This window comes from Terrapene carolina, unplaced genomic scaffold (genome assembly GCF_002925995.2).
Source record: "Terrapene carolina triunguis isolate 2854851 unplaced genomic scaffold, T_m_triunguis-2.0 Scaffold66, whole genome shotgun sequence".
Classification (NCBI taxonomy): Eukaryota; Metazoa; Chordata; order Testudines; family Emydidae; genus Terrapene; species Terrapene triunguis.
In genome coordinates, this window is record NW_020664417.1 from 897,408 (window position 1) to 910,557 (window position 13,150).

General features: G+C 39.0%; 1 protein-coding gene across 1 annotated transcript in view; it reads right to left on the reverse strand.

Annotated features, from left to right (window-relative positions):
- LOC112101780 (bifunctional heparan sulfate N-deacetylase/N-sulfotransferase 4) overlaps window positions 1-13,150 on the reverse strand; it is a 155,805-nt gene that overhangs the window by 86,246 nt on the left and 56,409 nt on the right. The window contains exon 3 of the mRNA XM_024192643.1: window positions 10,185-10,339. Coding sequence (XP_024048411.1) covers window positions 10,185-10,339 — 155 coding nt within the window. The remainder of the gene's footprint in view (window positions 1-10,184; window positions 10,340-13,150) is intronic.

Sequence of the window (13,150 nt, forward strand, 5' to 3'; positions counted from 1 at the left end):
AATATCCTAAATATTTTCAACCTTGAGTCCAATTGGTCAAAACTTTCCTTCACCTTGACGTGGTCCTACTGTGCACTGTTTAATGTTTATAGAATCATAGAATATCAGGGTTGGAAGGGACCTCAGGGGGTCATCTAGTCCAACCCCCTGCTCAAAGCAGGACCAATCCCCAGACAGATTTTGCCCTGATCCCTAAATGGCTCCCTCAATAGAGACAACGCAGTCAATAGGCAATGACCAATATCATGAGTCCAAAATATTGTTCCACATCTCCAAAAAGTCATGGTGATCAGGTTTTGGGGCACAGCCAAGTCCACTCATTCCATCATTGGCAGGAGAGATGAAGCTGTGCAACGGAGGAGTACATGCTCCTCTTTCTTAAAGCCCATGCAACACATGATGTCCCGGGCTCCTGAGCTAACCTGCCTTGCATACCATAGATGACTAATAGAATCTTCATTTGATTACTGCCCCTGCCTCCCCAGCCCAACTTCTGTGCATCTTACAGTAGGACGACAAGAACTAGAGCCTCAGTACTGAAAAAATGCAACACCGTTGAACTTGCACACATTCCCAGTTGCCCGGATCCAGTCTCAACCCATAAGAGCCTAACTCCCTTTGTTTCAGTCTTTCAGATCTTTGACAGAAGACTATCTCCAGAAGCTACCTATCTTAGCTATCATCTTTGCTGAAGAAGCAAGAGAAAAGCAGCTTCAAACTCCCAGCCTCTTCTGACCTATGTCTTTCTACTGAGACGGAACTTTATTGAACCTGACTATGTCCGTATCAACTGTTTACACATATTCTCTATTTACAAACACTCCTACTAAGGAAAGAACATGAATACAGAATGGACACTGCTTTCCAGGAACTCAGCAAACTCTTGGAGGAAAGAAGTTTATATTGCATATTTCCACAGCTTTAACATGCTAGAGGATAATGGAAATTCAGATAGCAGCAGCAGGGTTGGAAAACTCACCATTTAGATTTACTAGATCTCTTCTGAAAAATCAAACTGAATACACAAATAGTTACATGCTTTTTTTTTTAAAAAAAAAAGCTATATTAGGACAAAATTGGCATTATGATAATTATTTGCTTCTATTGAAACCTCTAGTATTAGCCATTACTAGAGATAGGACAGGGGCTAAAGGGACTAAATCATTTTATTTGGTATGGTAAGTCATATGTTTTTATCAGATTTTTCATATATTCACTGAAACTATTTGGTCCACTGTTGATAATATTATGTTAGATGATGAAGTAGTTAACACTCCAGCTGCAGGCACCTTCCTGAACTTTTTCTATCCTGTCAAAAAAAGAGGTGATATCCTGGAAACACCACATTTTAAACTGTCACCTAGCAGTATTAGGAGATTTACATAAGCTATTACCTACTTTTAGCAGTGAGATATTTTTCTAATATTGTTGAGCCTGGGTGAGATTTCCTTCAGGAGATTTTTTTTTTAAACTAAGTCAGCTTAATGTACAATTTCATTTTTTATTTGCATTTATATTGGTGAATACATGTGCCATCATCTTGGTTGTCAATTCATACAAGAACTTTTTGTGTTATATTTTATCCGGTTATGACAATTAATTTTTTAAAAGGTCTCATTTTCTGAATAACTCTTAAATACTGTTAATTGCATACAAATTTCTGTTTGCAGATTTAAATAATAACTATCTTAGTTCAATTTAAAACTTTTTCTTTTTAATCTAGTTGAAAATTTTCCATTTAGACATGATCCTTTAGCAAATGGCTTTGAGCAGATTAGTATCAAGAAGATTCAGTTCACAAAATGGAAAGTTAAAATAAGTTTGTGAGCTTTGTGGCAGTTAGTTCTAGACATAAACGTGATTTGGTGTGCTTGAACACAAAGTTGTTGTTTTGTATCTATTGTGGATTAGGTTGAATTATACGTAGATGAATACAGATATGGTTCTGTAATTTTACAACAAAAACAAAATGCCACATCTGCCTACATTGGTTGCCAGGAAAGAGGTGTGTGTGGTTAAGACATTGGATGTAGGCTCAGGAGACCTAGGTTGAGTTCCTAGTTCTACCACAGATTTTTTGAGTGACTGTGGAAAAGTCACTTAGTCTCTTCATGCCTCAGTTCCTCCTCTCTAAAATGGGGACAATATTCTTTTCACATGGCCTTTGTCTATTTGGACTGTAAGCTAATTGGAGCAAGGTCTATCATTTGTTATATGCACATGTAGTGCCAAGCGCAATAGGACTCTGTGCACTACTGTAACATAATACTAACAGTCAGCATTTAGCCACAGTTTTGCATAGTAGATAAATAATTTCATATTCTAAGGGTTTGGCTATATGAACAATTAGACCAGGGCAAGCTTGGGTATGAATCTAGACCATATTAGCCTGACATGATTTAAAGGCATGTCTATAAAGATAGCGCTGCAGTGGTGCAGCTGTGCCGCTGCAGCGTATGTGGTGAAGACACCCTAGGTCGATGGGAGAGAGCTCTCCCGTTGGCATAATAAAACCACCTCTGCGAACAGCAAAAGCTATGTGGGCAGGAGAAGCTCTCCTACCAACATAGCACTGTGCACTCGAGGGCTTATGTTGACGTAATTTATGTCGCTCAGGGGCTTGGTTTATTCAGATAAGTTATGCCGACATAAGCTGTAGTGTAGACATAGCCATAGTGTTCCTGTGCACCCATCCGATGTGCATTAACAGTTGATTAGATCTCTTTGAAACAGGACTAAATCAAAGTGCAGTAGTGAAGGATACACATGAAGATTTAGTCTGCAGTTGACTAGATTCATACACCTGCTTGCAATGATCTAAATGTTTGTGCAGAGTACAGCTTTCCTTGTAGAAACCTCTGCCACAAAAGAAAAGGAGCAGAGCCTGTATGCCTGAGAGTCAGAGAGACAGAGTGGGAATGCTGTCTCTGTTACGGAACAGAGCTGAAGATGGAGCCAAAATGAAGCAAGGTGGGAGGTTGTGAATGGAAAAAACCGATTAGGGAAAGAACAGAGTGGGGTAAAGGGATTGGTTGAAAGTCCAAAATAATTTGTTGACCAAGTGGTCAGTCCTCGAATAATGCATGCTCATTCTCCCGATAATTAGCTAGAACGACTTACCAATCACAAATAAAAGGACATCAGCTGTGCAGTCAACGGTGGATTCTGCATACACGCAACAAAACTATTACAGACAATACAGATGCCATAAAAATCCACTGCATCCAACTTTCCCAGCACTAACTACAGATACTGCAAATAAGATGACCCAGAAGCCCAGCGATGTGTAGACACTCTGCGCCTGATATGTAGTCACTGACTTGCTCAATTTGTATTTGGTATTTTTAAAAAGTTGCAGGTTTCTCTGTGGTTTTGGCAGCTGAAAAATTCTAGGAACAAAAGGGTGGCAAGGCTGGGCTTATAAAGGGGAAATTCAAAATAATGTACATTACTACAGACAACCTGAATCTGGTGATGTTGTTTTGCATATTAATTTCTCTTAACATTAACTCAAGAATATGCTTGCCTCTTTTTGTGGTCTATATCCACAACAATGTTTATCTTGCATCTGCATCATTTTCAGTGCCATCTGCATTTCAGCATCCCAAGGAAATACTCACTAGCTGACACTAATTGAGACAAAAGGAAAAGGTGAAGCTCTGGGATTAAATAAATTCTATTTGTTTTTTTGTCAGATAAGGATGTACAACAGGGCAGAAATGAAAGTCTTGTGACTAAAGGAGAGGGGAGGAAAGTAGGAAATCTTGCTTTGTTCTGTCTTTGGTGGCTCTGTTGCAGTCTTTGTTTGTGACTTGAAAAGTCACTTACTTCTATGTCTTGGTGCTTCTATCTGAAAATTGGAGATAATAATGCTTGTGATCTTTTCAGTTTGCAAAGTTTAATTCATTACTGTGGGTAAAGCACTGTGAGCTCTTCACATAGAAATCTTTATGGAAGTGTAAAGTATGACTATCAAATCAAACCAAACCAATTATTAAAACAAACTATACCGTCCATTTCCTGCATCCAGTTGTGATATGTGATGTCACATTCATATTTACATAAACAGTATGTTAGGCAAGAAAGATTCTAAATAATCTTTGATTTACTTAATTGGGAAATTGAGCTCTATTTGTCCTGCTTTTACTGAATATCTGAAAGTTTGAACACCAGTATAATTCTGCACTCATGTGTGGGGAATGGAGCATGGGCACGCAAGGACAAGAATAGTGCCCACTGCCTACAATCTGGGGAGGAGAGAGAACATGAATATGAATTTACTGGGTTATTTACCAAGGAAACAGAATAAGGTTTTACACTTTTCCCCTCCCCATGCAACAGTAATATCGCCTAGATTAGACAACGGCGAACCCTGGTAGATTTGTGTTAATACATTTTGACTGATATGGACAATTCATTTTCTTTCGTTATTACTTTCTAACTCTCGCAGAGCATTCTGTCAGTGGTGTAAATTCCTTAGAGGGTGAGAATATTGCCATGAAAACAGCCACTTGACAGGTAAGAGATGCAGCATCTGAGGCAAAAACATATTCTACTGCTGATCCCAGCTGCCATGCAAATCATTCACACATACATGTACTATAGCTTTGCTGCTACTGAGAACTTCCTTAACTTTTCACCATGCCCTGGTGAGATAGAGCAGGATTGAAAATTATGCAACATCTCAGAAAATGTTGTTCATCCATCAACCAATTGTTAAATGGTATAAATATTAACAGTCCTTTCTGATATGCAAAATATTTGAGTTCCCTTATCAAAAGTGATATTTTACAGTTGCAAACACTTCAACTCTGTGGTGATTTTTAAAGACTAATTAACTGACTTGAAAATATAATTTTGCAAAGCACTTACACGAGGAGGGAAATTATTATCCCCATTTTATAGATGGCATACTGAAGTACAGGTCACAAAGCAAATCAGTGTTAGAGCTGAGAATAGAACTCAGTCATTTTGATTTGACTCAGACCCCTACTCTGAACCATAGATCCTGCTCCCTACCTAGAATTTGTACATACAGACCCTGGAAACAGCAGAATATGTATACAGTACAAGAGGATGCAATGCATCTATATATTTAAACCTTCATGTAATAATGTAAAATATTACTATGGGTTTCATATGCAGTGACTGAATTGGCTAGTATTCCTTAAGCTTGGCTTTAATTCAGAGTAGGAATTCTGTTAGAATAAAGAACATTTATTATTAAATCATTGTTTCTCCCAGAACAATTGTCCTATTGGGCCTAATCAAAAGCCTATTGAAGTTAGTGGGAATCCTTCTATTGACTTCAGCGTAGGTTTACTGTAAATGGAATCTGCATACCAAAAGGCACTGTAGTGATTCAACCTATGTTCTAATTTATTATAAATGAGTTTCACAATATACGAGATCACAAAAAGTAGGCGTCACTGTATTTCATTTAAAATGTTAACACCAAGCTGTTTTCAAAAGTCCTGATGAAGCAATTGTCCAAGATATGCAATTGCTGCATTAACAGAGACTTCTCAAATAGAATGTTTTCCTCTAAGACCCTTAAAAAAAAAAGGGGGGCAAAAAACCCCACCCAAACTCTACTGTCCCATCCCCAATCAACTTCCTCAGGAAATGGTTACACCTTTATGCAAAAGCTTCCAAAGTATAATCTTACTGATGTTTTGTAGTAAGGGTGGAATTCAATGGAGGGATGAGTGACACACGAGAAAACAGCACAAAAATATGAGAAGGACTCCATGTAAACATAATAATCAATAATGAAAAATAAGTGTGGAGACTTCTGCTTGGCTTATTTATTCTTGTTAATTAATTCAACTGCTAATTTGAATTTAGAATCTGAAGTAAAAAAAGAGTAATGATCATTGTGAAGGGATTAGCTTTTGATTCTTGTGAGAGATATGAAAAAATGTATTAGAGAGGTAGGGAATGCCATTTCTAAACAAGGCAAGATGTTAAGAATGAGAAAGGAGAGGAGGATGCAAGATTACTCAGAGTTCATGGCTGCCAGTGCTGTGTTAGATATCAAGGAGGTTGTCATGTCAGGAAGATAAATTTCTCCCACAGAGAGGATTTCACATGAAGCTTTTGAAAAGAAGTGTTCTCATAAGTAAATTGTACAGCTATTATAGAATTCAGTGCTAAGAGGTCAGTACAACCCATGTCCAACCACTAGAAGGAAATAAAACTATAATGACACCAGCCTTTCATTTTCTTTAGCTCCTTATTTATGGGTACCCTTCGGAGACCCTGCCATTCAATGAAAATGATTATAGAGAGAAGGTATTGCCTTTGTAGTTAAGGCTGCAACCAAATTCTGTGATAAGCCCTACTTTTAGCCCACCTTATAACTTTTGCTATTAAATATAGTTTGACCTGAACATTGGCAGGTTTAATCCAATTACTGAGGAGAATTTTCCTGAGAGGTTTAAAGAAAATGGGGCAAAAATGTTTGAGTTACAGGTCATGAAAATTACTTTGACTTTTAAATGTGAGCTGTGTCTAACATTTGTTTATGTCCCTCTCACTCTCAAACAGTATCACACAACCCCTTCAAACGTTCTATACAGTTACATTCCCGAAGAATTGTGCATGACTTAATTTGAAGAAACAGGTTGTAATTACACAGACTTATAAATGCTTGTTCTATTGAATTTTAATTATTGTATAGAAGTGTGTGTGTATAGAAGAATTTTAATTTTAATTATTGTATAGAAGATGTTATGAGTGTAAAATAGTATTTCATTGAAAGGTGACAGGGCAAGAAAGAGTTAATTAACTCAGACTGACCTGACCCATGGGTGAACTGTAGAAACTGGTTAGGAAGATGTGTAAATGAATAGAGCTTTGAAATGCAAGTCTGCATTGTTAGAGGTAAAAGGGTAGATGTTTGCTCAGGGCTTGTGATGTAAGCAAACAAGTCTTGTCTATTGCTATAGTTTTAAATTCAAAGATCAAAAAAGGAATATTAACATTTATGATGATACTTAAGTGAAATAGTATTATTGTCTCTGTCTCTTTGAAGGTTGTGGTAACCTGTATCTGAACTGTTTAATGGATAAATTATCCTGTGCTACTTGCCAGGATGTTTGGAAGAAGGAGAGTTAGGCCTATTGTTTTCTCAGGCCGAAAGGCTGCTGGAAATGTATAAAAATCCTGGGACATAATCCTTCTTCATCTCAGATCTGCTTTGGGTTTCAAGAGGGGGAAACCTTAAGTCACAAGGATTGAGATCCCCAGTCATTGACTGGAGCCACCCTGAATATGGACATTGGACTATAACCTATGGACTATTTCTAAAAGGACTTTTGGCAACTACAAGCTCACTTCTGCTATGCATCTGAACCTCAAGAATTGAATTCAAGTCTGTATGTATATTGATCTTCTAACCAACACTCTCTCTCTTTTCTTTTTTAATAAATTTTAGTTTAGTTAATAAGAATTGGCTATAAGCGTGTAAGATCTAAGTTATAATTAGACCTGGGTATGTGGCTGATCCTTTAGGATTGGAAGAACCTTTTCTTTTATATGATGAAGTAAGATTTTCAGTAATCATCATCATATCTGACAGGTGTGTCTGGACGAAGGCCTGAGGCTGGGTACTTTAAGGGAAACTGCGTTGTTTGGACTTCTGAGTAACCAGTGAGGTACTATAGAAGCTGTTTTGTGCTGGCTTAGTAAACCTAAGTATTGGAATATCCACCAGCTTTTGGGATTTGTCTGCCCCGTTTTGTTTGCAGTTCACTCTGATTGAGTTACCTCAGCTGGCTCCCACGGGCAGCACCGTCACAGTGTGACAGAGTAATTTGTCCATTGTTGGTTACTTCTGGTTTAAAGGGATATAAGGATCCTTCTATGGAGTGGGTGCACTTAAAAGCACATTGTTATATTCCTTTCCAGGAGATTCAGTAAACATCATAGCTGCATGGGGTTAGGGGTGTAGTTACAGCTTTGGGATCATTTTTTGAACTGGTCCCAAAACTCAAAATTTTGGAAGTACAGTTTGGATAAAAACCCAAAACTTTGGATGTTTGCTAAAACATATCAAGTGTCTTAAATCCATGGGTCTGCAAAGGGGCTTGGAAGTTTCCAAAAATATCATTTCCTGGTTTTTGGTTTTGCTTTGGGTTCCAGGTGGAACCCAGCAATTTATAATCGTATGGGCGGCAGAGGGCGGCGAGCCCCGGCTGGGGCTCGGCTCTCCCCCCGGCGGCCGGGGTGAGGGCATGGGTGGGAGGGCGGCCAGAGCGCCGGGGGGAGGGCGGCGAGCCCGGCTGTGGCCCCGCTCTCCCCGGCGGCCGGAGCACCGCGCCGCCCCCCTCCAGGTGCCGCCCCAAGCACCAGCTTGGTTGCCTGGTGCCTGGAGCCGGCCCTGATCATATAGAAATAGAAAATGAAAGGAAAAGCCCATCTCAACTTCAAAGTTTTAGTTTGATTTTAACTTTTGAGTAATGTTCCAATCTGGTTCTCGTACCTGAATTGATTTGCCCATTGCCAATCATGATGGCAAAAGACATGGATTCTATAATTCATGAATGAATCAGGTCAGAAAAGAAAGCTGATAAAAGAAACATTCTCAGTCTGTTTTACAAAAAAAACCTAATATGATTCTGTACAAATATCCAGTCAAACAAGAAAGTTGAGAGAAAAAACAAACACCCCCCCGCCCCCACAAACTATAGAAAGCACAGGAGGCAATTACATGAAGTTTGCAATGTGGTATGGAGGTCATTAGAGAAAAAACAACAACACACTAACAAGCAAGGGAAGCTTTTTCTTCCCGTTCTATTTTAAATTATAAGTTTCCTTGACTCCCTGGGAGTTTTTATTCGCACCACAACCTCAGAAAAGGGAAGGGGAGCATACTGGTCTCTGCAAATGGTAGAACCTCTGAGAGTTTCTGTTCTCTAAGCAGCAGGCTAAATGACAATGTCATTCTGCTCTTTTGAGTGACTTTGGTTGCTTGGAGTTGCAATGCTTTGTCAAGAGCCACATAATGGCTTTTCCGAAGAAAAGACGTATAGATTTTGTTTTTCTCTCTTTGTTATGCTGCCTAACCAATAATTGTTCTGGATGGACTCTAAAGAGCTTTCAACATTACTTTACAATAAAATTATACTGAGCTCCATCCAGTGCTTGAGGGACAGCTCTTAAAAAGTTAACAGTACAAACAGGCTAAATCAAACATCATTATGCATCAACACCATCAAGAGACAGACTAACTATTTAAAAGGCACATTTTCAAATCTTGCCTAGGTTTTTGAAGAAGCCATGTGAAATCCTGCAATTTAATTTCTCATCCCCTTCATCAGGTTGAGGTGGCTTCACAGAAAACTTCAAATTCTATGCAAGCCTTTAAGTAAATTCCTCATTTCACCCAATGTCCAACCTCTTGCCCCTGACTCCACCCCATATATTTGTACTGTATATCAGGAAGCAGATTTCCTATTTCTAATTGTCTTCCTTAAGCTACAAGGTGGAGGAACAGGCTAACTGACTGTCCCTGAAGGCATTACATAACCAATCTGCTGCTTGTAGGCCACCACATCCTCAAAAGACTATTTAAGAAAAGGGGTTGCTCCTTAATGAGGGATAAAATAATGGCAAAACTAAGTCTAAGTTCCTTTTTTAGATCTGCATTTCCAATGCCAGGTTTGGTTCACATTATAGGTAAAGCCTCCTATTTCCCCCCCAGCACTTCCCAATGAAGTGGTTGAAGACTCTATACCCTGGTGACCATACACCCACCCATGTGCCTCCTCATAGCATGGCACAGGGCAGTAAAAGCTCTACTTCTGTTTCCCTCCTGGTCTTCCACTGACTCACCCAGCCTCCAACACCTTCAGAGGTGAGGTGACATAGCTTTCCCACTTCCAGGGTAAGCAATGCCCAATATAAGCATGAAGAAATGCAAACCCTCCCCTTCCCTCAGGAAGACCTTGATAGGCAGCCGTCTTCCTTGGCTCCTGGACCCAGCCAATCTTCTTTTCCCACAGTAAGAGCTGAAGTTCTCCCTCTCCCTCTCCCTTTTAGCTCCTCCGGCATAGCCTACACCAACTTCAGGTGTCATGGGGCAGGGTTGATTGCCACCCCCTCCTAGGCACAGCCCATTGACTCTTTCCTGACTCAGGAGGGCTTCCAGCCTATCAAACCTTCTTATAATTTTTACTCACTAGTGCAAAGTCCTTGTTGAGAATCATCTGCTCCACCAGTGATGACTCATTATGGAACAGATGAGGCTGCATGTGACTCCACATATGGGGAAACCACCAGAACTCATCCACAGACCCCAACAACAGGTCATCACCTTCATCCTCCTCTTCAGTTCCTGCAAAATAAGAAAGAAAAAATAATAAGTGTACAGTGAAAGCTGCAAGTAACTGCATTTTTAAACCAGACAGATGACTGCCTCACCAACTGTAATGCCATAAATTTGGTGCAATTACACTGCTGTGTTAAGGAAAGGATGTTATGAAGAGTTATGTTTGGTATTTCCCTCCCTACTTATATTATGTTAATTTATAACAATGACAACTAACTTTCAAGAGCAGGCTCAAAAGGAGAACCAAGGTCCAGGAGTAACCAAAAGTCCATGTTGTTTACTGTTGGAAAGTGGGCAGTCATGATCTCTCTGATTTGGTCTTCAAAGGCTTTGAACTGCTACCAGGAGGAGAGAGGACCAGAGTTGAACTACTTTTTCTCATGAACTGTGGCTGACTCTTGGAAAAGTACTAATGTGATCCTTAGGTGAAAGAGCATATTTATCTGGGCTGGTGTATAAGCAGAGGCAGCAGTAGAAACCAGACATTTACATTTTATGAAAACTCAGAACAAAACCAAAAGAAACTCCCACTAAGAGCCTCATCAAATTGAAGTCTGATATATTTTGATGAAATCAGAATCAAGAGAAATATGAAACAGTTTTATAAAGTAACTAGGCAGTAAAGTAAAGCTATAATAGGGCTTTGAAAAATCTACTCAACTTGCAAGTGCAGGGTAGAGTTTTCCTTGGTATGCCATCTTTTTTGCAGAATTTAAGCTTTCATTTTAAATGAAAGTTAATAGCTCATGCTAGTGAAGACATGTGCCACAATTCAGGCCGAAGAAAGAACATATGTTTACCAGAGTGGGTGCAAATTTTTGTCTGAAACCTTTTTCTCTGAAAAATTCAGATTCAGGTCAACTGAAATTGTCAGTTTCTGCAAATTGCTTCAGGAGAAAAAAGAAAATAAAATGGAAATGTCAAAATAATTCATATTGATGTTTTTAAAATTAAATATTCTGATTTTGGGCGAGAATCACAAGGGCACTTGGTGCCATTCGGAAAGCAAAGTAGGAGAAGGTGCTGACTCTTCCCCCTCCATGATAGCCCAATAGTTAGGATACTCAGCTGGATGTGGGAGACCTAGGTTTGAGTCCCTGCTCTGGAGCAGAGACTTGTAGCCAGGTCGTCCCTTCCTAGGTGGGTGCTCAAACCACCAGGCTATAGAGTCATTCTTTTTCTTTTTGAGGCCCAATTAATATTTAATTATTAAAGAGAGTGGAACTGTTTCAACAGAAGTGATTGAGAGAGTCCTACACAAGAATAACCACGGGGCTATAGAGTAAGGCACTTACCTAGAATAAGTCCCTTATTGGGCATACGGGGGCACCAGCACCAACACAAGCACCATTCACAAAACAGTGGTGAAGTCCCCTAGTGATTCTAGCCCTTCATTTTCAAATGTCCTTGACTTTAATAAACAAAATTAAAAAAAGTTTTGTTTTGCTTGACCTGAAACAAATGCTGTTTTCTTCTATTTTTCAGAACTGCCGATGAACTGAAAAGTCAGTTATTTGAACAACTCAAGTGGTTAAAACAAAGAAAATCTTCAAAATTAGAAATGACATAGGGCTACTTTCTAGAGTCTGCAGACAGATAGCCCAGTGCTTTTTAAAATATGGATGGCTACATTAAGTCGCACTAACTTCATCCTCAAATTAACTATTAAAACTTCAGTCAGTTTACTGGCAGCATTCTTTCTAGTTCCTTCACCATTTAATTTTAACAGCTTTTATTTAGCTTAAGACATATCTTTACTTTTCACAAACAGATTGCTTTCTTTTTTAGAAGTCTTTCAACACTTTGCAAAACTAATTACAAAGAAAGTGGTTTGTGGTCATCCTTATTCGCTTTCACAGCAGGTATTAGAAAGATAAGTATTCAAAGTATTATTTACATTTGTATTTAATCTCCAAAGTTTTGAAGACTATTTCTGTACAATGAGTGTATCACTATCTCTTTCTTTTGGTGCCCTAATAATCTATATATATACTATTATTTGTAGCACAGTACAGGTTGAAGAATACATACCAAATACCCTATATGACACTTAGTTATGTTAGTGAGAGTTTCTCTTAAGATAAAAGAACGAAGAGTACTTGTGGCACCTTAGAGACTAACAAATTTATTTGGGCATAAGCTTTCGTGGGCTAAAACCCACTTCATTGGATCCATGCAGTGGAAAATACAGTAGGAAGATGTATATTCACAGAGAACATGAAAAAATGGGTGTTGCCATACCAACTCTAATGTGACTAATCAATTAAGGTGGGCTATTTTCAGCAGGAGAAAAAAAAACTTTTGTAGTGATAATCAGGATGGCCCATTTCAAACAGCTGACAAGAAGGTGTGAGTAACAGTAGGGGGAAAACTAGCATGGGGAAATAGTTTTTACTGTGTGTAATGACCCATCCACTCCCAGTCTTTATTCAAGCCTAATTTAATCGTGTCCAGTTTACAAATTAATTCCAATTCTGCAGTTTCTCGTTGGAGTCTTTTTTTGAAGTTTTTCTGTTGGAGAATTGCGACTTTTAGGTCTGTAATTGAGTGACCAGGGAGGTTGAAATGTTCTCTGACTGGTTTTTGAATGTTCTGTTTCTTGATGTCTGATTTGTGTCCATTTATTCTTTTGCGTAGAGACTGTCCGGTTTGGCCAATGTACATGGCAGAGGGGCATTGCTGGCACATGATGGCATACATCACGTTGGTAGATGTGCAGGTGAACGAGCCTCTGATGGTGTGGCTGATGTGATTAGGTCCTATGATGGTGTCCCTTGAATAGATATGTGGACAGAGTTGGCAACGGGCTCTCTAACA